We start from the raw sequence: 27,391 nt of genomic DNA on the forward strand, positions 1-27,391 counted from the left end.
GGGCCTCCCTGATGTGAGGGACTTTGCCCCCTAACTAAATATACCAACTCCAAGATTGCTCTATTTTGGGGAAAAGGGCAATTCCCGATAAAGGCCAACTGAATTTTTGCTTTTATATCACGTTATCGAAAGATGAAAATAGCAAACGCTATTTCATCGGCCCCAAAACATCTAAAAATGAAAATATCAAACATTCAGAACAGCGAATTTTTTCTCATGGAAAAAATTCGCTGCTCCGAAACACATACACACAACACAAGCACATCAAACAAACAGCAACCACATGCATACACTTAAATTCCTACATCTAACGCTACAATAAACTAAACATACACTATTATCTACCCACTTACCTTAACCCAAACCCTAACCCTAAGGTCCGTCACTATCGCACACTCACCTAACCCGCGTCCTAACCCTAACTCACTTAAACCGCCCCAACCCTAAAGTATGTCACTGTCGCACACATGCCTAACACGCGCCCTAACCCTAACTCACTTAATCCTCCCCTAACCCTAACGTGCAAACAATCGCACACTTACCTGAACCCAACCCGTAACTTTCCACCACAGCACTAAGAATAGCGAAGCCACAGAAACGGTCAACCGAATTCTTTCCCAAGGAAAGAATTCGCTGTTCTGCAGCTTCGCTATTCTTAGCGTTCGCTGAATAGTGTTCGATATCAGAACATTCGAAGTTTTAATACTTCGATGTTCTAATATAGACCCGAATTTTTCCCGAGGAAAAAATTTGCGGACGTGGCCATTCGTGCTTTAGAGCGCTCTTTAGGGGGTCGATGATTATATGTTCGAGGAAAAGTCTCTTCGAACTTATAATATGGACCCTAAATATATGCCTTGGATTCATTGATGACTACACTAAGTGTACACCATCCTGAGTGAACAGACAACACAAGTATAGCTCACACCTTCTTCCTACTAATTTTGGTTTTCCTACTGATTTTCTTGCAGCCTTACTTATCGAGAAGATTCTTAAAGGCCACCACAAACTGTAGACTACATGTCCACTCGGTGTAATCTTTCTGAGTAACTAGAAAGCACAAAACGTGGTAGGAATGTTCTTGAATGCAGATCATGTACATCTATTGTAGGTGTTAATGAATCTGGCCCTATGTTTTAATCAACATTTGGTCAAGCTTATGATATGCTGTAATATGTATCATATGCAGGATATGAGTGAGGTTTTAGAATTATAAATCCCTACTCAGATTCTGCCCTTCATTTTCACTTTAATAATACTCTGAATTAAGATTATATCAGAATTGTTTTAACGTAATGAAAATGTCTATTTAACAGCAGTCACTATATGTAAAAAAAAGAAAATGTTAGCTGCCGTTAGAAGTCAGCATAGAAGGGCACATAATTTCAGATTTTGTGCAATTTTGTCATAATATATTATGTCTAATGTGTGATGAAGTTAGCAGTGCCATGTATTCATATCTTCTTTCTTTCTTTCCACTACAGGTATCATCCAGATATGACTAACATTTAATAAATCAGCAATGGCAAGCAGAACACAGCAGGGAATGACAGTGAACATGTTGGACCATGGAGTGAAGCCCTGCCCACTGCCTTCCCACGACACTGAACCAGAACAGGAAGAGACCATTAATTCAGTGGAAGAGTACAATGAAGATGAAGATTTGGAAGAAATTAAAAATAGCAGACCAACTAGTCCTAGAGATCTGGAACAAGAAACTGCGGACCACAGCGGTGATGGTGACTCTAGTTCTGATTATGTGAATAATACTTCTGAAGAAGAAGACTATGATGAGGGGCTTCCAGAAGAGGAAGAGGGAATTACTTATTATATCAGGTACTGCCCAGAGGATGACAGCTACTTAGAGGGTATGGACTGTAATGGGGAAGAGTATATTCCTCATGAGGAAAAGACCATTGACACTGATGAATGCCAGGAAGCCGTGGAGGAAGCTTGGGTAGAATCTGATGGAAGGTGTCAAATTGTAACTCAGGTGACAGAGGAAGAAATATATGATGAAGGTCAGATACAAATCCTGGAGGTTGCAGGACCACCTCTGCAGGCTCAGCCTGTAGAGGATAATGAAGAATATTTTCAGAATGAAGAGGGCTATCAGAACTACTATACTCCTGAGACAAATGGTAACTTGCAGAGAGCATCACCGTATCATTCCAGAAAAGGTGAAACTGAGACAGAAGACCATGAAGAAGATATTGACCAGATTGTTGCTGAAATCAAGTTAAGTATGAGTGTCAACAACCTCAACAGTGCAGCAGAACAGTGCCAGGATGATGCTGAGAATGACAACACACCAAAGGACTGCATGGAAACTGTCCATAAAGGAGAGTCAGGGCATACCACCAGCAGGCATGAAGGAAGGCCAAAGTCTTTAAACATTTTGCCCACTGCAAGGCATATTAGTGAAACACACAGGGGTTTTAAAGTAAAAGCAAGAACACCAGAAGAAAGGCAGAGATGGACACAAGAGCAGGTAAAAAAATTCAAGAAAAGTCACTCATAAGTGGACTTCAAACTGTGTTTTTAAGCCCAGGTTTACCCAGTGCTGTTTATTGATGCATAAGAATGTAAAGTGTTACTTCAGATATTCATCTTGTAGCACTCAAATTGTAGAATTAAAAAGTATGGTAATATTTCTAGCCAGTGGTCAGGTGACCACATATTCTGATGTCATCCTACACTGCTGACCTATCCTGTTTGAGTTACATGGCTCCTTGTAAGTCCTTGGCTCTTAACGCTGCTGGTTCTGCAAAAAACTGCATTTCTTTGTTGACGTTGTATGTTTCAACATGTCTAGGTATTTCCAAGTGTAAACTGTTGCTGTTTCATCCAAGTAGATTTCTTAGGAAACCAAGCTCCATTGGCATTTATGTTAATATTGTGAGATATTGGAGGGTAATGTGCCACTTCCTTAGGTTTTCCTTCCATTACTCACTTCATTTTATCTGCAGTAAAACAGAGTCACTTCTTTAAATCATATCATTCCTTCTTTTTATGGAATGGAATTCAATTATACTTCTCTGATAATGTTTGTCTTCAATTGGCACTTTGCCCTTCACTTTGAATACTGAAATAAGCTTTCTGCTACATCAACTGTCGATTTGCCTCCCAGGCACATACAGTGGCCATGCTGAATGTTATAATAGGATCACTTCAGTCTTGTAAAGTATCAGAAGACATTTTCTGTATTACCACATTTCCTAGTTTTCTGACTCTTTTTGTAAAGGGAACAAAAAGTGACATTTCATGTAATGGAGTCTTTGTTGGGAAAAGTTCTCTTACCCCTGTCTCTCAACACATGTGAGATAATGGAGGGTAATGTGCCACTTGTAAATGGTTCATCTCCCAGGCCATGCTTACACATATCAAGGGTATCAGAACTTATCAGAGATTTGGGATGCATGGCTAGGCTTAGAAAAGGTCCTTGTGGTCATTAGCCCATATTCATTGACTCTGAAAGAGGCTTTATTGATTCAAGATTTTTCTTATTCTTAGGAGACCATCATAGCCTATAGGTTGATAAGAGCAACAGTCCAGGCTAACCTCAGTACTAAGCACAAAAACTTTATCTTCTGCATTGTTGCAAGTGCATTGATGAGCTGTAGAGGGTTAGTTAGATCTTGCATTGCTATCTCATTGTTTTTTTAATATCTCTGATATATGGCAGTGGTACAGCATGTATCAGTTGCACCAGTATGTTTAGGCACTGGTTCAGTATTTTTCTCTTTAGTCCTTTAGGCAGCATTGCCTGCTGCTGTTCACTTAGCACTTACAAGGCTGTAGGATGTGCTATAAGTCTCCACAAAGAGATTAGTAGTATTTAGGTATAAGATGTCTGTAAATTTGGTTGATAGAAGTTTATCAGCATTTATACCATCTGCTTAGGCTGCTCCCTTGACCTTGATGCTGATGATTCTTAACAATATCTCATTTTTATTTGAGAAGGAGGAAGAAGTGGTAATTCTTAATTCATATCACCATAGGGTATAAGCTCAGCTAAGAATTTTTAAATTAGATGTCCTCTCACTGGGTCTCTTTCATGTTGTCGATCTTTTACAAGTTCGAACGTCATATGGTCGAAATCATACGTTTGAATTTGTAAAACTTAGAACGTTTAAACGGAGATCACCATAAGGGGAACTTTCCTTTTCCTGCAATGTAGTGTGATTCCGGAGTACGTATATTTAAGTAGCAGGGCGTGTGGGGGGTGAGCCCCCCTGCTTACAACCTTGAGGTAAGTTTTTTGTGTTTTTTTTTTTTTTTATCACATTGTCGAACTTTAAAAGTTCGACCGCATGGTGTCGACCATATGGTGTTCGAACTTTTAAAAGTTCGACAACGTGATATAGACCCCCTCCCACTATAGAACGTCCAGCCTCAATGCTAGAAGCAGCATGCAGTTCATGTCCTGCCGATACCATATATGGAAAGAGTAAGCTTGAAGGTGCCTTTTTCAGTTTTTTAATGACCATCAACCCTTCTGCAGTTTTTCTTCCTCCTTGGTAATATGCCTTTAAAATAGTATGGTTGAGGTAAGCTGTTGATGTTCAAAAGTGGCAGCTCCCTAATGTACAGCTTATGTGCTTCATTTATCAATGTTGGCATACCAAAAATAATGAAATCATCATAACACTGAACTGGTACTCTCTTGTTTTAGGCTACAGCTAGATTGACAGAAAAGTTCCAGATCTCCCCCTTCATCACAGCCCATCTCCAAGTCTTCGGTGTTTAGAAGATCATATAAATTAATTCTACCAAGCAAATGGCTGAACTTCCAAAATACATTCTAGAAAAATCGGTTAGTGTTTTTTCATCTGCTGCTTGCCATAACAGAACTGAGGATGTGATCAGTAATTGTACTGATGACGTTCAGGCATCTTTTTAAGAGTACAGTAATTATCAGCTAGCCAATTCAGTGATACTCTGACTATACGTGGAAGATATCTTAACAGAAAATTACATAGAGTGATTGACATAATGAAGAGATACACCTCCTAGGCTTACGTACTGTCCCTGTTGGTACCACATTTCTTCTCAGTCCTGTTCATAGGTACATAAATTATAATATCCAGTGCTTAAAGCTGTAAGCTGTTTAACAGACTGACTCCAAATTTGGGATCATATACTTTCTCACCCATCCCTGCATCCAACTGCAACTTAAACATAACTACATTCATAGACACCCCAGTTTTACGAGGAAAATATTCCAGATGCTCTGAATAGCTTGTGTAATAAACTTTTGATCTCAGTGCTTTTCTTTTTAAAGCAATTTTAGAATTCATTTTTGAATATTTATAGGTACCAGCATTACAATATAATTCTACATTCATCAGGGCTTGTTTCATCTCATCTCTGTATGCACTAAAGGCAAGAATTGCTTTCCCGCTAAAGTAATTATAATGCAAAGTATACAAATACAGTCTTTTGCATCTTTCCGAGTAACGAAAATCTTTCATTGAGAGTATATATTTGGTAAACCTCCTTTGGACTTGCTACAGTTTATTGAGTTGGGTCCTATTGTATAAATAGAAAAAGCTGGCATATTCTAACAGTGGTCTAATGTAAGTTTTGTGTAAGGCAGTCATGGTTCTGGCATCGTGAAGTGAAGTGAAATCTTTTCTTAACATACAGCCCCATTTGACTCAAACTTTTATTGTTAAAGGACAACAAAGGGATTTGATTATTAAATGCTCAACTTCTCTGTCCTTTTTCTCCCTATTTACTGTCCCTACTATGAGTAAACAACAACACAGCATTTAAAACATTTTAAATTTACTGTTTCTCTCCACTAGAACATTACTTTACTGTACTGTGGTGGTTTCACTTTCAGAAAACTTTTATCCCGCCCTTGCTGCAGTCTCCAATTCATTGATGTCATCAAGGCCACTGAATACAGGTCATTTTCTAGTCAGTTGCCTCCCTAAACCCACCCATGCTGTGATGTCACAGCTCCCTGGTCCTTCCCCTACACATACAGAAAGTAAAGGCTAGAAAAAGGAAACAGTGCATCAGTCAAGTCTCCTGCTGTGAGCTGCCTATTATAGCAGGTAACAGCTGAAATTACCCTTAGCACTTTGACAGCTAGGGAAGCAAGGTGTGAAGGGGATGGGGGAGGACTCAAAGTAGTACAATTCAGACTTCACAAAAATGCAGTTTAGCCATTCTAAAAAGAAGCATCAGTAAAAAGCACTTTGAAAGTCTGTTCTGGGCATTTGCACTGTTTGTGTTTTAAGTGGTCACTGAACGGCATGAAATGTTACTTAAAACTGACTGAAAGACAGCAGTGTATGCATATAAAATCAGTGTAGTGAAAGGAGCTTTAGGAAGAAAGAGGCCAGTGTGATGTAACATTTTACAGACAAGAACTTAATTTTGGGATATCTAGAGGCAGACTAAACAGTCAGAATTACTTCAAGATGCCAGACCCCATGTGGTCAGACTCAGAAATTATGTATAAAATATTTAAAAACCTGTAAATAAACCCAGAGTGGTGTTAAAATGTAGGAAACATCAAACCATGATGAAATAAACATGTTTTTTGAGTCTGTGGGTGCGATTCTCCTTTAATAACAGTTGCTGATCAGATGTTGATTTATTCACAGTAGTTAATTCCTAAATCTAGGATTTCAACTTCAGACAATTATTGTATCATCAAATAATAGTGGAAGCCTGTTTACTGTTTTGCCAAAATACATAACAAGGCACTCATTAATATTAAAAAGTAGACTATTTTCTATGGCCCATCTAGATATATTACCCAAATAACTATTACTATGTAAATAATCCTTATCAAACATGGCTATGAAACCTACTTTGCAGTAATCTGCAAATATATTCGTCTAACACTACTTGTTAGTAGGAAATGTTACACCACTGAATTAAACAGTAAAAGCCCCAGTTTCCCCGCAGTACTCCTAAATTTGTTGACATAATATCTAAATAGGTATAATGTACAATAACCTGTTATGTTCTACCACTAAGTCATTTGTCAAGCCATTCTGTTTGTAACTATTAACTGAGTATTTTCCAATGTTTTTATTATTGCATGATGAGAAAGAGTATCAGAAACTCTGTCCTACAGATAAACCCAAGTAGATAGCCAAAGTAATTGGTCATTAAAATCAATCAGACTTGTCATTGTGGATTTACTCTTTGGGAAACCCTTTGATTAAAGTAATTTCTTAAATTGCATGGTTTAGACAGTAGATGAAAAACACATTTCAAAACATTTACCCAATAATAGTGTCAGACTTATAGGCCTATGGTTTTGGAGCAGTAACCTATTACCCTTTTTAAAGATCATGGTTATAACTGATGTTTTCCATGTACTTGGTATGAAAGCATTTCTCAAGATATTATTCATAATATAGGGATCAAGGAGGTTTTACAGTTGATAGTAAAATTCCTGGAATCTTTCCAAGGCTCATTACAGTGCCCTTCCTCACTGTTAAAGGATTGAATCACCATCTCTTCAGACATGGTAGGTCATCTATCTAATGTCAGCACTGGATCTTGAGGAACTGACCCCTGACATACCAATGTGTTAGAGTAACTACTAGATAATTTGCTTAACTCATTTGCTGCAAATAGCAAATTATCTGCTTGCCCACTAATCTCTATACTTTTGATACATGTCTAGTTTTAGCGATGTCTATTTACATACTTAAAGTATAACTTCTTGTTAGTCTCATCCTGGGTGAAAATCAGTTCAGAATTTAGTTTTCTTAACCATAATCTTAGAAGTTTTTTCTTGTAATTCTAAAGTTTATTTACACTTGTAGGAAACTTTCTATTCATACTAAATATTCTCCTTTTCCTTGTATAAGTTTTAAATAAATTGGTAGTCCACCAGTTTAAGTATTTACATCTATTAAAATTATGAGTATAATATGACCTGGTTTTACTCACAGCTGTTGGTAACATAGCCTCCAATATTGTATAGCTTGAATGAGGTTCATTACTATATTCATTCCATTTTGTATTATGAATTTCATTACATAGCTCCTCATAGTCTATTTTAATAAAATTATACCTATAATGTTCAGTGATTGTAAAGCTATTACAACAGAATAACCCAGTAGAGGTTCCAAGTGATCTGAAGAACCCAGTGGAGGTCATAATATTAAAGTTTCAGTGAATCCTTCATATCTAGTATGTTGTACCCTCTGGTAGATTTGTTAACCAGCTGAGAGATGTCCTTAAGTTTATCAGCCTTATTACCCAGAATTCTGATATTACATAAAACTTGATTAAGATTCAAATGGAGACTTTCTTCTAAAAAAGATTAAGTAGTCAAGTTTTAATTTGCTTAAAAATAGTAGCTGCCCCATGATAATTTAAATGGAAGCAATCAGAAGTAAATAAAGTGCTTCTCCAATTTATAGTCTCCCAATAAGTCAAAACTGAAATAAGTATGATATACGGATCCTATCCAATGATTATACATAAATATCTTGACACATGCATAATTATTACAACCAGGGGAAGGAATTATTTCACTAAGGATAAATTTAAGTTATCTGTTTCTAATGCTTGTATTATATCTAATGTATAATTATTCATATTACCAGTGAGCAAATACTCCCTACAGGTTACGGCATACTAAGAGTAGACCGGCTAAACAATAAAGGAGGTGGTGTAGCTATAATATTTTAACAGCATCTAAACATCCAGATCTTAAAATCTTCAGCTCCACAAATAGGCAATGAAGAAATAATATATACCAACCTCAAAATAAACCAAAACAAAACCATCAACATAATTGGATGCTACTTCCCACCTGGCCAAAACATCCCTCCACTAGAAAACCGCCTCAGCAGGTCTACCCACCATCTTCCCCAAGAAACTATCATTTTAGGTGATTTCAATATTGACTGGCAATCCTGTTCTGGCAACCATCCAACCCATCAAGTAAACCTTCATGGCTTCACCCAACTAGTCCAGTCGCCAACCAGGATAAATAAAAACTCCAGCAAGCACACTACCCTGGATTGGATACTAGTCAGTAAGAGCCCCCAGTCATATATAACAGGCTGCTTATCAGATAGCCTCAGTGATCACTCCCTAACATTCCTACTCAAAAAATACCTATACCAAGCTAAACCTGTCATCTACTGTCAAATATGTAAAAAAACAAACTTTAACCCACTCACATTCATCTCATCCCTCAAAGAATGTGACTGGCATCCTCTAAAGTACCTCAGTCTAGATGACGCAGTTGAATTTTTTAATACTACCTTCCTGAACATCCTTAATTACCATGCCCCCATAAGATTTTCCAGAACCAAAGCACAACCCTCCCCATGGCTACAGAAAACCACTAAGTCAGAAATGAAAAACAGGGATAAAGCCTGGGAGCACTGGCGCAAAACCAAAACCCCCTCAACTAGACAGAAATTCCTAGAACTATGCAATAGAGTCAAAAAGCTAATAAAACAGGACAGATTCCAATACTACCAGTCTGCCCTAGACTCCTCACAACACAACCCCAAACAATTCTGGTCCTCCATAAACTCCATCCTCCACCCAGGTAAAGTCAGTACCCCTCCTCCTAACATCCCTCACTCCTCAGAAAATATTGCTACCTCATTCAACACACACTTCACCCAAACCATACTATCACTAGCTAAACAACACAACCCCCCTCCCCTCCAACCCACACCTTCAACTAATAATCTCCCCACTGCTTTCTCTTTTTCTCCTGTACCTACCTCCAGCATAAAAAAACTCTTAACTAAACTTAAACCCACCAAATTAGCAGCAGACAACCTCCCAAGTGAATACCTACAAATTGCAGCTGATGCTCTGGCCTACCCAGTATCCATCTTGATTAACCGATCTCTGACAGAAAGTTACGTTTCCACACTGTGGAAAGTATCACATATAATTCCCCTTCACAAAGGTGGACCCTCCACAGAACTAACCAATTACCATCCCATAGCTATTCTCTCTCCACTCTCCAAAATAATAGAGAGATGCATACACTCTCAGGTCTCATAGGTTCATAGGTTCATAGGTTGGTACTAGGCTATCAGCCCTAGGGCCTATACAAGCCTAGCCATAACAATTCCCTGGCTATTTCTTCCCACATTATTTACTTTCCTGGACCCCTGTCTAGCAGGGCGACTGACGTGATCCCTGGGGTGAATTTCCTTTCACCCATCCAATCGTCAAGGTTCCTCTTGAAGAGGTCCAAAGAGGCACTCTGCTTGACATGTATGGGCAATCTATTCCAGAGTCTGGGGAGTCTCTGGGTCTGGAACCTATCCCTCCAGCATGTTTTGTTTATTGTGATGACAAGGTTTAGATCCCTGGAGCGTGTAGCTCTGAGGGATTGGGATTTCTTTAAGTGTAGCATGTCCAACAGCTCTGGGTTTGACATGGCCTTGTATGTTAAGCAGAGATCGCCTCTGAGTAGACAACTTCCTTACTAACAACCTCCTTTCCAGTACTCAGCATGGTTTCCGACCAAACCATAGCACCACCACTGCCTTACTCTCCTTTACTAACACTATACTTCAGCATAAAAACAATGGCTATCTCTCCTCTGCTACTTTCCTAGACCTATCTAAAGCATTTGACATGGTCCCACACAAACAACTTATCTCTGTCCTCAATAACCTATCCTTCTCACAATCAGTCACCAACTGGTTTCAGAGTTACGTGTCTGACTGCCAACAATCTGTTGTATGGCAGAATGACATATCTCCCCAACTACCTGTCTCCATAGGGGTTCCCCAAGGATCCATCCTTGGACCCCTACTCTTCTCTGTTTACACCAATAATCTAGCCTCTGCCACCAAACATGGCACACTCATACAATACGCAGATGACTCAACCATCATCTGCTCAGTCCAGTCCCTACCAAAACTGCAAAAAGTCACACAGGAAGCATTTTCCTCTGTTGAAACTTGGTTATCCGATGCCCAATTAATACTCAACCCAAACAAAACTAAACTACTCATCTTCCAACCCACCAAACATACTCAAAACAACTCACTTTAACATCACAGCAAAAGACAACACCACTATATACCCAACTGAACACACCAAATTGCTAGGAGTGGAAATTGACAATAAACTAAAATTTGACATTCACATATCCATGACCATAAAAAAAGTCCACAAAAAACTAGGAGCGTTATACAGAAATAAGCAATTTCTCACCAAAGCAGCAAAGATTTCAATAGCAAATTCCCACCTTATCTCCACCCTACTTTATGCCTCTCCAATATATACCAACCTAAGGCAATGCGATCTAAACAAGCTAGAGACCTGCTACAACAAAATCGCCAAATTCGCCACAGGGGCATCCTACCGTTGTCACCACTTTCTCTCACTTGCTGAACTGGGCTGGCTTGAACTCCCTCACCTCCTTCAGTGGTATCAACTCTCACTTGCCCACAAACTAGTAAACCATCCACTAAATGTCCCATCCCTTCCAGAATCTACTCCAACCCTATCGCATCACCAGACCACTAAGATCCAGCAACAAAAATCACTTTCAGATCACTAAAGCCAATAACTCTGCTGGTGAAGCACTATTCTCTTGCACCATAGCCAAATTATGGAACTTCCTTCCACCCACAATTACCTCCGTACCATCATGCACCCACTTCAAAACTTTACTAAAAGCGCACCTAAAAACATGCTGGCTATGCCCTTGCAACTCCCACTCTAATATCACCCACCCCATCCAACCACTACCTTTCTTTCCACTCCACTAACTACCTTGATTATAGCAAGCTCAGATGCTCATAAGCCTAGTACTTATTATACAGCAGGAATTTCTTATTGTAACATTTGTTAATGTCTGTTATGTACTTCACAGATAAAGATTCTAGTTGTCTACTGATGTACTATGTTCTTCATCTATAAATATGTTGTAAGTAATTGCTATGTTAAATTGTTAATCGCTATGTAATCCAATGTAACTACTGTCTGTTTATTTTAACTGTGGAGCTTCTCTCCCCGGGCCTCCACTGAAAATGGACCTACGTCCAGTCGGACACTCCCGGTCAACAAATGTAAATAAATAAATAATATAATTCAAAGATGTGTGCTGTAAATTATTGCCAACACAATGTGCTATATAATTACCATATTGCTACTATTCACTAATCTCTTAATAATTGAAATACAGTCAGCAAGTTTTAATCCATACTGGGAACATGTAGTTTTATCCTAACTTATATTACGTGTTCTCCTTCTTACAGGTTTAAACACATTGTCTGTTAACACTAGTATCTCATCAGCACAACTGTTGGAATTATGGGAGGTAACTGGAATTCTAGCAGAATCAAACCCCCTAGCTTTCTTTTGTTCAACTAACCTAGTCTCCTCAGTGAGAATGAACAAATTTAAATCAGAAGTCAAAGTTGATATTATTCAGATAGCCATTACAAGACTTTTTATTCCTATGAAAACTTGTATTCAAATGTTTTAGCAGTTTAATTATGTCCCTATGTAAGCACTTCCGGGTTTATCATGATTATCTTGAACTTATGACACTCCTGAACAGGAAATGGGAGATGGGAAACAAGCATCAGTTGGAATGCTGCTAATCCATCCCAGCAGATATGTTATAAAGTAGAAAGTAAAGACTAGACAGTCTAAATTTAAGTACTGAAAAAGTAAATTTTCCTTGTCTGCTTATCTTTTGTTTCTTGAAAAGTACCTTGTGGATATTTGTTCTTTTGTGGGGATGCACAAGCCAGTGCATTTCTTTGTGCCGGTCCCAAGCCCGGATAAGTGGGGAGGGTTGTGTCAGGAAGGGCATCCGGCGTAAAATTTTGCCACATCATATATGCAGAAAACTGTACAGAAATTCATACCGGATCGGTCGAGGCCTGGGTTAACAATGACCGCCACCAGTACTGTTGGCCAACAGGGTGCTGGCAGAAATTGGGCTACTGTTGGCCGAAGGAGAAGAAGAGGCAGAAGGCATGCCCGAAGGCAGGTAAAGGCTAGGACTGTGATAGTGAGGGTTGGAACTTTGAATGTTGGTAGTATGACTGGTATAGGGAGGGAGCTAGCTGATATGATGAACTGAAGGACGGTTGGTATATTGTTTGTGCAAGAGACCAGATGGAAGGGGAGCAAGGCTAGGTGTATCGGAGGCAGTTTCAAATTGTTTTATCATGGTGTGAATGGGAGAAATGGCGTAGGCATTATCCTGAAGGAACAGTATGCTAAGAGTGTTTTGGAGGTGAAAAGAGTGTTGGATAGAGTGATGTTTATGAAGCTGGAAATTGATGGTGTAATGATGAATGTTGTTAGTGCATATGCTTCACAAGTTGGGTGTGCGATGGATGAGAAAGAAAAAGTTTGGAGTGAGTTGGATGAAGTGGTGATGACTGTACCCAAGGGTGAGAGATTGGTGATTGAAGCAGATTTCAGTGGGCATGTTGATGAAGGGAACTGAGGGGATGAGGAAGCGATGGGTAGGTATGGTGTTAAGCAAAGGAATACAGAAGGTCAGATGGTAGTGGATTTTGTGAAAAGGATGGACATGGCTGTGATGAATACATATTTTAACAAGAGGGAGGAGCATAGGGTGACATACAAGAGTGGAGGAAGATGCACACAGGTGGATTATATCTTATGTAGAAGGGCCAATCTAAAGGAGATTGGAGACTGTAAAGTGGTGGCAGGGGAAAGTGTAGTTAGGCAGCATAGGATGGTGGTTTGTCGGATGACATTGGTGATCAAGAAGAGGAGGATGAGTGTGAGGGCAGCACCAAGGATCAAATGGTGGAAATTGAAAAAGGGTAATTGTGAGGTGATGTTCAGAGAAGAGTTAAGACAGGCACTGGGTGGCAGTGAAGAGTTACCGAATAGCTGGGTAACTACAGCAGAGCTAGTAAGAGAGATGGCTAGAAGGGTGCTTGGTGTGACATCTGGAAAGAGGAAGGAGGACAAGTAGACCTGGTGGTGGAATGGAGAAGTACAGGAGAGAATACAGAGAAAGAGGCTGTCGAAGAAGAAGTGGGATTGTCAAAGAAATGAAGAAAGTAGACAAGAGTATAAGGAGATGAGGTGCATGGCAAAGAGAGAGGTGGCGAAGGCTAAGGATAAGGCATATGAAGAGTTGTATAAAAGGTTGGACACTAAGGAGGGAGAAAAGGACCTGTACCGATTGGCTAGACAGAGGGTCCGAGCTAGTAAAGATGTGCAGCAGGTAAGGGTGATAAAGGATAATGAGGGAAACGTACTCACAAGCAAGGAGAGTGTATTGAGCAGATGGAAAGAGTACTTTAAGGGGTTGATGAATGAAGAGAATGAGAGGGAGAGAAGGTTGGATGATGTGCGGATAGTGAATCATGAAGTGCAGTGGATTAGCAAGGAGGAAGTAAGGATAGTTATGAAGAGGATGAAGAACGGAAAGGCTGTTGGTCAGATGACATACCTGTGGAAGCATGGAGGTGTTTAGGTGAAATGGCAGTGGAGTTTTTAACTAGATTGTTTAATGAAATCTTGGAAAGTGAGAGGATGCCTGAGGAATGGAGAAAAAGTGTTTTGGTACCGATTTTTAAGAATAAGGGTGATGTGCAGAACTGTAATAACTACAGAGGGATTAAACTGATCAGTCACAGCATGAAGTTATGGGAAAGAGTAGTGGAAGCTAGGTTAAGAAGGGAGGTGATGATTAGTGATCAGCAGTATGGTTTCATGCCAGGAAAGAGCACTACAGATGCGATGTTTGCTCTGAGAGTGTTGATGGAGAAGTACAGAGAAGGTCAGAAGGAGTTGCATTGTGTCTTTGTGGATTTAGAGAAAGCATATGACAGGGTGCATAGAGAGGAGTTGTGGTATTGTATGATTGTATTGTATTGGAAGTCAGGAGTGTCAGAGAAGTACGTAAGAGTGGTACAGGATATGTATGAGGGTAGTGTGACAGCGGTGAGGTCTGCGGTGGGAGTAACGGATGCATTTAAGGTGGAGATGGGATTACATCAAGGATCAGCTCTGAGCCCTTTCTTATTTGCAATGGTGATGGACAGGTTGACAGACGAGATCAGACAGGAGTCCCCGTGGACTATGATGTTTGCAGATGACATTGTGATCTGTAGTGAGAGTAGGGAACAGGTGGAGGAGACCCTGGAGAGGTGGAGATATGCTCTAGAGAGAAGAGGAATGAAGGTCAGCAGGACTAAGACAGAATATATGTGTGTGAATGAGAGGGAGGACAGAGGAATGGTGAGGATGCAGGGAGTAGAGGTGGCGAAGGTGAATGAGTTTAAGTACTTGGGATCAGCAGGTTAAAGTAATGGTGAGTGTGGAAGAGAGGTGAAGAAGAGAGTACAGGCAGGATGGAGTGGGTGGAGAAGAGTGTCAGGAGTGATTTGTGACAGACGAGTACCAGTAAGAGTGAAAGGGAAGGTCTACAAGAGGGTAGTGAGACCAGCTATGTTATACGGGTTGGAGACAGTGGCATTGACAAAAAGGCAGGAGTCAAAGCTTGACATGGCAGAGTTGAAGATGTTAAGATTTGCACTGGGTGTGACGAGGATGGACAGGATTAGGAATAAGTATATTAGAGGGTCAGCCCAGGTTGGAAGGTTTGAAGACAAAGCCAGAGAGGCAAGATTACGTTGGTTTGGACATGTGCTGAAGAGGGATGCAGAGTATATTGGGAAAAAGATGCTAAGGATGAAGCTGCCAGGTAACAGGAAAAGAGGAAGGCCTAAGATAAGGTTTATGGATGTGGTGAGAGAGGACATGCAGGCGGTTGGTGTGACAGAGCAAGATGCAGAGGACAGGAAGAAATGGAAACAGTTGATCTGCTGTGGCGACCCCTAACAGGAGCAGCCGAAAGAAGAAGAAGAAGAAGATGACTGATTTATGCTTTGTGTCTATAATAGTCTCTTCTTTGACCACTGTTGTTGAAAGTGAATGTTCAAAAGTAGTGTCCAGTTCAGAGTAACATGCGATGATCACAGGGACTTCAGTTTTCTTAGTCCAAAGCTCAGGCTTCCTTTCTTGTGGGGCAGGGTCAGATGCTGGACTTCACATTTCTGAAAGGAAGTCCACACTTCAATACCAAACGAAATATCTTCTCATAGGAAGGCCACCCATGAGACTCACTTTCCGTATATTTCCTCCTCCCAGCTGTGTTTTTCACTAACAGAAAATTCTGAGAAGCTTTACTTAACAAAAGTGAAAAATTATGGAATATATTAGACAGAGTGCCTTGCACCAAGCAGTTAGCTAAAAGTTAGTACAGACAACTGCTTCTTTGATTTTTGGCATTCCTTCTTGACAATAAAATGAACACATTTTCACTAACATTTTGTTGTTATTTATTCATTCATTCATTCATTCATTCAGTTTTTCAGGAAACAGGATGGTCTGGGGCTCCTTTCCAAGCCATGACTTGTTTATTGTACAAAGTTTTAGATTAAGATAGATATAAAAGAACTATAGAACAATAGAAAGGGTGCATTTGAGAAATAACTCCAACCTGGAATATATTCTTAGTTGGTCATTATGATTCAGTGGCCAAAAACTCTGTCCACAAACCTGTCAAATCTACTGGGCATTGTCTGTACTCGTAGCATGTAAGCATTTGTTTACTTGTTCTTTTTTTAACTAAGTTAGAAAATAGTGCATTTATGTGCCAGGCAGCTGGAGTATTTTTAAAGTATTTAGATGTGCTCAATAGATTAACTTTCAATTTTGAGACGTGTAATGCAAATCAATTATGTGGATTTTGAATGTCTGTTGAAAATTTTGAGACAATGGAAATGGGGTAGAGGTTGATGTGACAGATGAAAATAATTCCTTCATTGAAGAATGTCTTCATTTAGGGGACAACTAAAGACAATGGGATTAATAAAAATGGGTAAATGTAAGAGATCTGCACATCTTTATTTCTTGAGGTAAAAGACAAAGACCACAAAAGCTCTTCTGGTACCAATAAAAATATTTTCAACCAATGAGGTTAATAGATAGAAGATCTAGCATAACATGGCCTGACAGTAGTATGGCTTGGAAACTGAATCAACTATCTAAGTAAGGTACAGAAATACAGCCCTAGTGATATTTCCAACAATTACACCTTTGTAAATATTGTTGATAACAGAGATAAGGGCAGTGTTTTTGCTGTGTTCCTCTAAGAAGCTGGGTTTGGTGTTGATGGGTGTCTATAAGAGCAGATGAATTGTTTGTGGTAGTAGCTAGAATAGTGAAATTGGGCAGATTTGACCAAAAGGTGCAGGATGCAGACTTCTGGGTAGTTACATAAGTGTATCAGTTTTCCTCTGAAAATATTGAAATATGATGGTTTCAAGAGACATTAAATATTTGAGCAAGTATTATTGGTGTGTGGTGGGTCCCAATAAATTTAGGATGTTGACTGTCTTGGGCTTACAATGTTTTGACATAATTTTAAGGAAGCTTGGGTAGAGATTAGTTTAAATGAAAGAGAGAATTAAAAACCAAAGAGTTATTATACTGAAAATAGTAGGAAAGTTGAGTTATCATGGAATGGACAAGGAGAAATGGATAATAAGAAATGAAGAGCTAGTGAGGAAGCAGAGTTGGAGGATGAGGATGGCATACATCAGGTAGTAGAAAGGAAAGATGTTTTCAGGTTTAATGTTTTAGTTTGGCAAAAGTATTGTAGCAACAGACAGCCCGTGATGTATCCCTTTTTAGTACTGCATTTTGCTTTGACATCTGGCCAGGGAGCAGGGATGGCTGTCGTTCTCCTTCTTATCAAAGGAAATGTTTTAGTTATTGTCAGAAAATATTCTAAATCGGAGTAACAGTTATGTCTGAAAAGTGACTCACAGTCAACACTCAAAAGCTCTAAGAAGATAACATAATGGTATTTCTGAACAAAAGCAGTGAATCAGCTTTACCTAGTTTCATCACCCATTTAACCAAATAGCTGAATACTGTAGGACATTTTTTGTACCCTCTCCAGGGTATCAATCAGTGGCTTCCATTTCCTTGATCTATTAGCATATTCATTCCCAAGGGGTCTATAGTTCATTAATAAGGAATTATAATATAAGCCCCTTCAGCTACCGGAGAGGCAAAAACCAGCTCAGTATACCAGACTAATATGTCTCCCTTATATCTGCAACTTCTAACAACAAGATGGCTCACCACAGCTGCATTCATGCTGAGGAGGGTGAGAAGTTTTTGTACCTTCAAGCAGACTAATCTTTGTCGGCCACTTAGACCAGTAGCCTCTTTTCAGGGGAGACTTGAGGTGATGTTTATACCACAAAGGGATGTTTTTGGCCAGGGCATCAGGGAATTTCCCCTACTCTTTTTGATAGTTGCTGTGTAATCTTTTACATCCACCTGAGCTATCACCATTTCAAGCAGATGGGGGTCTCTGTTTGACATCTCAATTGAAGGATGGTACACTCGAGTGTGCAGCATCCCCCTTGGGCTGCGCTGTAATGTCAGTAATCCATTTACTTGATGTGGGAATACAACCCACAGCTTCCTGCACCAAAGGTGTGTGCGCTACCTGCTGTACCACCGATACTGTTCCAAGGGCAAAGTGTGCCATCTCTAGCTGAGGGGAGGGGAGGTACACCAAAGAGCCAAAACTACCCCCCCCCACAGGCCAAAAAAAAAACACACAGTCACAACATTCTTCCCTACCCCTCCCCATGCTTACACCTCTAACTGAATACAGATCTTCTGTGTTGCAGCCTAGACCCCAATCTTCCTGCGGCAGTGGGAGTAAGAAACAATACTACTGAACTACCTAGCATGACACTTGGGTAGTAAAAAATAACGCCAATCTAAATTTAAAGTTGGGCACTATGTAATTAAAATGACTTCAATTTGCGTTTTAAGACTTTCTCAGCCAAACCAACGTGTGAAGTAAAGTTTTCTACTATTTTTCACAAACTAATCTTCCCCACCTAGCATCTCTGACATTCCTCACAATGCAGTAAACTTAAACATGAATTACTTCCTATACCTGAACAAATAGCTTACTGAAATAACCCAACACACAAACACATTGCTAAAGGTAACAAAGCGCTACATGTACAATATTAAAAAAATATATGTTAATATAATTTCAACACAGGAAAACAACCGTCACTCCAAACACAACACTACTCAACTACAGGCTTTAAAAACAACCCATCAACCATCCGAAGGCTACAAAGCACTGCCAGATCCTGCTGTCCAGATGTAACTAATTTAGAAACTATCTAAATATTGCCAATGTGTCTGTAACAAGGAACAAACTATAAAACAAACTCAAAGCCAACTAAGCACCCCCCCCAAACAAAAACTTCCAAAAAGTCACGTTAATGAGTGCACATTACTCTACAAAAGGATTCTCCAACTAATTCAACTTTGCAAAACAACATTTAAAGAGCATCTATTACACAAGCTACATAACAAATCCCAAAGAGTGCAACAAGCCACTCTCTATTTATAAAACACGGGACTACACATTAACATAAAACGTACACACAGTTTGATTTCACATTCCAGAGAAATATACAGAAAAAAATACTCGTATGTACAGTTGCTCAACAAGAAAAGGGTCTGCTTGCTGTACAAGAATAATTTTAAATACATTAACTTGCTTAGTAACAAATATAAAAAAATCTAAATTGGCTAAATAAAATAGTTGCACGTGAAACTAAGGAAAGGGATACAAAATTTATTATAACTTCAGATAAAAGTGGATAACACCACTACAATCCACAAGCAGAACCAACTACGATATGCCTTCTTACCAAGTCAAATATCTTGAGAAATTCCCCTATGAGGATCTTTTCTTTAATGTTGGTGGAAACTTGTGCCATAATGTGAGACCCCTGGAAGTTGGAAACCGAAAGGTTCAATGTATCCATGGGGGATACAAATTTAGGAACACAACTATTTGTATGAGGCAGGACTTCACTTCTCAAGGCATTCAACTCCTCAGACCCCTTCTGCAAGCTGGGTAATGACAGGGGTACAACCTGCCCAAAAACTGACCCTCCTCCCTCACCAGGAACACCAAAATTCCATTCTAGGGCTAGGTCAAGCAAGCTAACCCTCCCCTCTTCTGGCATTGATTTGATAAACTCATCCAAACATTTGTCAGGGGACTGACCTCTGGCATTAAACCCTGCTGCTGCCTGTGCAGCTTCTAAGTCAGAAAGAAAACCTTGTGCCTCTTGAGCTAGACAAAGCCACCTATCCTTAAAAGTCTGGATCAGGGTGGGACCCAAACGGTTGCTGCCAGTCAGCTCCATCTCAGATGTCTTCACCACAGAGCTGGTGACAAATCTGCCTAGCAGGTCCATGCCGCTCACTTATATACAACGAGCAGTAGGCCCACCCCCTTAACTTGCATTCTCGGACAATGTGACTTACAGATGAATCACCCTTATTTAGTAGATTGCATACAAAGCAAGCATGATGGTTATAGGACTCTCACAAGTGACACTTTCTGCAATGTGCCAGTTGAGATCATGACCTGAGTTACCAGGGAGACTTTGAGAAGTGTGGTCATTTTATACCTGAGAAGTAGAAGCAAAAAATGTACAACCCTTGTGTCATGCTTCAAAGAACAGAACGCTTACGATGAAGGCTTATTTATTAGGTAGGTGCTGAGCTGGGCTTAAACCTGCTTCTAGTGACCTCAGTAATGTCAAATGTATGTGAGAGTGCTATAGTTTGCTTATTTCTGATGCTTTCTGACGTCACATCACCCAACTTTAAACCTTTGCAGATGTCCAGTTTTGTGCTGTGTACATCAGGTTGGCCAGGGATGAGTTCCATATCTTCTTTAAGATACTAACTCATCAGTTCCAAGCAGAAGGATAGTTATTAATTCCCTTCTTTTCTGAACTCTTCTAATCTTCTTGAGAGTATTCCTCCAAAATCCTATACTGAAAACCCACCTCACGTAATTTGAAAAATCTCATACATGGCACAAGTTACAAAAAATGTAGACTTTGAAAGTTCCTTGTCAGGTAAAGGGTTATACACTGATGCTAGTGTTTAAGGTTTGTCTGGTGATGCTGGGTAAATGTTGCAGATGCATGAAATAAAATGGCATTTTGATAATTACTATTATGGCAAAACAATGGCCCATATCTTGTAAGCACATAAGATACACCCATGGTATCTGCTAGAGCTTTTTCTAGTGAAATGTATCCAAAGTGGGTAGCACACTGTTGTACTGTGATATTGTGATATTGCACAATGCATGCACCGAATCGGAAATGGTGAACAGAACATATGCAGAACGTTCAGTAAGGATATTAGTAAAACATTCAAAGCAATTCTGCATGACTTGAGATGCATATCAAGGTAGCTGGTTGGATGTGTGATGGTTTGTGAAGTTGTCGATTCAAAGTTTCTTCAAGACTAATAAATGTCATGTTGCTGATAAAGCAAAGCACATGGGATCTATGTGACAGAGCATTTGGGAAACTAGTATATATTGACAGCAGTAGGTAACTTTAGAAGACCAAACATCAAGAAAGAATTTAAGCATAAAAGAACTACCTGGGAGACAAGAGGGGAGACTCTATGGACTTTGTCCGAGTAAAGATGGCTGTTTGGATTGAATTTGCCAAAGAGTTACAGGGAACTGACAGTACTGAGCATTGCCCTTAACTCTGGGTGTACAAAAGTATGGTACACTATGAAAAATTCTTGTAAAATTAGTATCACGATATGAGACGGGTAAGTTCCGTGGCAACATAGGAGCTGAAAAAGAGATGCAAGCTAGAAGGCAGTGTTTTCTTTTAAGATACCCTGTGACAGAAGCTATAGTTAACAGAAGTAATCAGGAAGTGCAGAAGACAAAAAATAAAATGTAAACTGAGTTTTCCTTTAGTTTAAAAGTATTTTCCCAAATGGCATAAAGATATTCACAAATGCAAAAATGCCAGTGGCTAAACGAAAGGATCCATCTCCCTTAACTGATAATAATGATGATGAAATGAAACAGTTTCACGCCACTAAAATTGTCACAAATATGAGTCCTGTGATGTGGAAGAGGAAAAGGAAGGACATAATGGTCAAGATCGAAAAGGGGCATTTTATGTATGCTTAGGTGGTGGATGGGGACGACTGGTTGGGAACTATTTATCTTAATGGAGTGTGTGGGCAAGATGCTTGTTGCAAAATTTGTAAATGTTCTTTTGTAAAATAAAACTAATATTTCAAGACTGGGTCTCTGATGCTACTTCTGACAACAGAGAGGAAATTCCAATTTCTACTCTGTAAAGTCATAGCAGCTGTATCAGTTTCATACTTTATATTTATTGCCCATTTAATTGATTTTATGTATAAGACCATGAGTCAATAAAGAGACTTAAGATTTATTTATAAAAAAACTACAAAAATGTGTTTCATTCATTTAAGTTAACAAAACAGTACCAGTGCAAAAAAAAATATTAAACTGACTTTCATTGTTTTGAATTTAGATATCCCCTATTGTTTTTACATAAATTACATACTACACCTGATAAGCGCTCTCATATCTGGAGACATCCATCCTAATCCAGGCCCCACCACTACAACCGCTATAAATAAATCCCTATTATTCACTTCCTTAAACTCTTAAAGTGTAGTAAACAAAGTCCCAAACCTACATGCTTGGCTCATACACAATAAACCTGACATCCTCACTATTTCAGAAACCTGGCTAAAACCACACATTAGAGACTCTGAAATAGTTCTTCCTAACTACTCCATCATAAGAAAAGACAGACCTCACAAAAAAGGCGGAGGAGTAGCCCTTCTATACTCTTCCTCCCTAGTAGTTACTCCATATAACAAACCTATTCCACACTTTAACAATGCCGAACTTCTCCTTACCCTGCTACAAATCAATAATTATAAAAATATATGTATAGCTTCCCTTTACATCCCCCCAGGGGATAATATCTCCACACTTGAACTTATCCTTTCCTGGCTATCCAGTAACATTAGTAATGAAACCATAATCCTAGGAGATGTAAATATTAACTGGGCCCTTATACAGTCTCCTACAAACCCCACTAACATCAACCTCTACAATTTCTCACAACTGATCACTTTGGTAACCCACCCTGCCAAAAACCCGTCCAATGGGAGTATATTGGATTGGATTCTAGTCTCCCATCCTCACTACTTCACCAACAGTGGCACTCTTCCTGACCCACTTGGTGACCACTTACCCACCTTTACCCACCGGCTTCCCACTATCCTTCAACAGACTCATAACCACATTACAATCCGTGACCATAAAAACTTCGACCCATTAATCTTTTCAAATTCACTACAAGCAATTAATTGGAACTGTCTAAAAACACTATCTCTTGACAATGCAGTCTCATACTTCAACTCAACTTTCTTAAAATTACTTGACTCCCAAGCTCCCTTACGGACAAAAAGAATAAAAACTAAATCAGCCCCATGGCTCTCCAAAACTACTCTTGCTATCATGAGACAAAGAGACAAAGTCTGGGCATGCTACCAAAAACAAAAGACAGCACCACTCCTTAACGAATATAAAATGCTCCGAAATAAAGTAAAGAAACTCATTACTTCTGATCATCAAAATTACTTCTCTACACTCCAAAACCAAAATAAAAACAACCCTCAAAAATTCTGGAAAGGGATCTCTACTCTCCTCCACCCCAGCAAACCAGATACTCCTACCCCAGACCCAAATGCTCCAGAACATGATTTAGCCACCCAATTTAATTCTTTCTTTATTGACTCAATCTCCAAATTGACCTCCTCATTCTCCAACACCTCTCTACTATCTAATACCCCCTCATCCACCCCCACTCTCTCTACTTCTATACCCTACTCCCCACCCACTAACTCCTCTACCCCCTCTTCTACACAAACTCTATCCTCATCTCCACCACCCCAAAATTCCCCCCCTCCTGACTGCCCCCTCTTCTCATTAAATCCCATACCGACATCTACTATAAAGAAACTCCTTCAGAAATTGAAACCATGTACCAATGCTCCTGATAATATCCCTTCTTACTTTCTCAGTATAGCCGCTGAAACTCTTGCCTACCCCATTAGCATTTTAATTAACCGCTCCCTACAAGAATACACAGTTCCCCAAATCTGGAAACAAGCCTTTATTATACCTCTACATAAAGGTGGTAACAATAATAACATTACTAATTTCCGTCCCATAGCCATCCTGTCCCCCATTTCTAAACTCTTAGAAAAATGTGTCCAACTTCAACTCCTTCCTCACCTCCTAGACAACCATCTTATAACTCCCACACAGCACGGTTTCAGACCTAATCATAGCACCATGACAGCCCTCCTCTCCTTCCTTGAGATTGTAAATAAAGCCCGTGACTCTGGACAAATTGTTTCCACCTTACTTCTTGACCTCTCCAAAGCCTTCAATACTATCTCACATAGCCTGCTCTTAAACAAACTCTCCAAACTTCACCTATCTTCCTCCTCTTTGAACTGGTTCTCTAGCTACCTATCTAACAGAAGTCAAGCTGTAAAATGGAGTTCCTCAAGGCTCCATACTGGGTCCTCTTCTCTTCAATATCTTTATAAACGACTTCCACAAATCAATCCCTTTCTCTAGCATCATCCAATATGCAGATGATTCAACTATCATCTGTTCTGCCTCTTCTATCACTACACTACAAAAACATACTCAAGATGCTTTCTCTTCCACAGAGCAATGGATGCTATGTAATCATCTAGCTCTCAATGCCACCAAGACCAAACTAATGTTATTTACTCCTTCTAAAGTCATCCCTCCCAACATGAGTACATTCTCAATTACTACTCAACTCAACTCACCCCTTGAAATAGTGTCAGAGACCAAACTACTTAGGGTCCAAATTGATAACCTACTTAAATTTAACTCCCACCTGCAAATAAACATCAAAAAAAACACACCAAAAACTTGGCATGCTTTATAGACAGAACGCCTACCTCACATCTGCCACTAAAATCACTCTCTCTACTTCCTTCCTAATCCCATCCCTTCTCTATGGCGCCCCACTACTAACTAATCTTCAGTCCTTGTTAAAAAAACAGCTTACCTCCTGCTATAACAAAATTGCAAAATTCGCCACCAGCCAAAAGTCCTCCACTCACCACTGTTTCTCCCTCCATAAACTAAAATGGCTAGAACTTCCCAATCAACTAACTTACACTCAACTAACTCTAGCCCATAAACTTATTCTCAACCCTTCCCTCTGTCCCTCTCTTTCCTCTGCCTTTAAAATGCACCTACCTAACAGACTTCTAAGGTCAAATAATCAAAATCTACTAGAAGTACATAAACCGACTCATCCCCCAGGCAAAAACCTTCTTTCCTTCAGCATCGCTCACCTCTGGAACTCCCTACCTCCACTCATCCGCACCACCTCTAACCACTCTGCCTTCAAAAGGTCTCTTCACCTACATCTAGCATCACAGTGGGAATGCTCTTGCTCCCACCCCAAATAACTAACTCTACTCAATTCTCCTTCAATACCATATCGTACTTTCGTAGCTATGATATTTGTTCTCTAATCAGTATTAATGTTTACATTTATTCTATTACTAGTAGGTTTCTTCTTAATGTATTAACTGTTATGACTGCTATTCTAAATTTGATTAGTTCTACTTTTATTCTGTTTACATAATATTGATAACTCTCTGTACCAAGATTGTTACTGTTAAATGTTGAATATACCTTTTGTTATGGAGCTTTTCTCCCCAGGACTCCATTGAAAACGGGTTCTTTATGGCCCAATGGACTATCCTGGTAAACCAACGGCAATAAATAAATAAATAAAATAAAATAAATAAATGTGTTTAATTCTTTTTAAATTAGTAAATAAAATATGAAGTCAACGAGGTTGACATTTTATATTAATGAATACATCAGTTAATAGATGCATTATATCAGAAAGCATGGATGTAATCCGCTATGAGCAGTGAGTTAATATATATTTAGTAATTTTGCTGGGTTTATTCCTTGCACTATTTTTCATCCTGGATATTTAATTTAAGGAATACAGGTATGTTGTTTTAAGAGTGGATTTGTTTGACAGTGGGTGGTATAAATTTAGATAGTAAAATGTTAGATACTGATTAAACTCTGTTATTTAATAAGTTTGCTTTATGACTGAAAAATGATAGATCAACAAAACTTTTTGAGTATTAGTAACTATTAATGGGTCTGTTTAGATACAGACTCAGTTCAACTTAAATTTATATAGAAGAATATTAATAGCTCATTAGCAAGTTAAACTGTTTAGAAAGGCATAGGATAAACTGTGTTATGATATGAGATTAGTGTTACACCAGGAAAGATTTATTTTTTGAACATGAGGCTACATTCACAAATTTAAATGAGAATGAATGCATTTTCTTAAATGTCAATGTAAATTAGCAGTTTAGAGGAATAAAAATGCAGTGAGAAATAATAGTAGGCAGAAGCATATCATCATCATCAGCCCCATTTTTCCATTTTCTTTGTGGAGTTGGGGTATCATGTCAACTGTTGCCATCTCTCTGGATTCAGTGCCAGTCTCCTACCTTCTTCGACACTCATGCATGACTGTTGCAGGTCTTATCTCATACCATCCAGCCATCTGTTTGCTTGGTGTCCTTATTTCCTCTTGCAATCTTCCTGTCTCTCCCAAATCTTCACCAGATTGTCTTCTACTTTTCTACACATGTGCCAGCACCACTGTATTCTGTTCTCTTTGACTTTCTCTGCAATTGGAGTTACTTTAGCTTCTGGTCTGACACCCTCATTTCTTCATCTGTCCCACAGTGTGCATCCTACCACCTGTCTCAAGCACTTCATCTCCAACAGCTCTGGCTGAGCGTTCATGCAGTGTGACAGGAATTTGATAGCTCTGTACTGTCCACAGTTATGAATGTCCTCTTTGTATGAGGACAAAAGCACTAAATAAACATCCTTTTTCATATCTTATATCTTGTTTGGGAAGTTCCTTGGAGTCTGGTTCTGGCATTATTTTATTTGAAGGTAATGTCTTTGTTCTTGTACACTGGCAGTAGTATGCTTTTTCTCCAGTCATCTGGAATATACATTTTAATACTGCTGTGAGTACCCTCAGGAACCATTTCTCTCCTATCTCAGCCAACATCTTGATCATATCTGCTGAGACATCACCTGAACCTTCATTTTCCTTATTGTTGTTCTTAATTCTTCTAAGGTGGGCTCCTTCTCTTCTCTCATTGTAGGCTGTGTCTGTGGCAGTTCAGCTTCTGTGGGGTTTTTCATTCAGAAGATTCTGGAAGTACACCTTCCATCTGCCTTTGATGTCCTGTGGACTGGTGAGCAAGTTGGTGCTGACATCTCTTATGAAGGGTGTCTGAGTACGTTTATTATCTTTCTGTCATAGCCTTGCAACCTGATAGAGTTTCTTTGTGCTATCAACTA

The 27,391-nt window shown here is 39.3% G+C and overlaps 1 protein-coding gene across 7 annotated transcripts in view; it reads left to right on the plus strand.

The window, feature by feature from the left end:
- The window catches only part of APBA2 (amyloid beta precursor protein binding family A member 2), a 2,738,723-nt gene that overhangs the window by 1,912,491 nt on the left and 798,841 nt on the right, over positions 1 to 27,391 (plus strand). For all 7 annotated transcript variants that reach the window (XM_044078549.1, XM_044078553.1, XM_044078554.1 and 4 more), the window contains one exon: positions 1,485 to 2,491. In XM_044078549.1, the coding sequence (XP_043934484.1) occupies positions 1,523 to 2,491 (969 nt within the window). In that variant the 5' untranslated portion in view covers positions 1,485 to 1,522. The remainder of the gene's footprint in view (positions 1 to 1,484; positions 2,492 to 27,391) is intronic.

The sequence above is a fragment of the Protopterus annectens genome, chromosome 7.part1, assembly GCF_019279795.1.
Source record: "Protopterus annectens isolate FY-2018-M chromosome 7.part1, PAN1.0, whole genome shotgun sequence".
Taxonomy (NCBI): Eukaryota; Metazoa; Chordata; order Ceratodontiformes; family Protopteridae; genus Protopterus; species Protopterus annectens.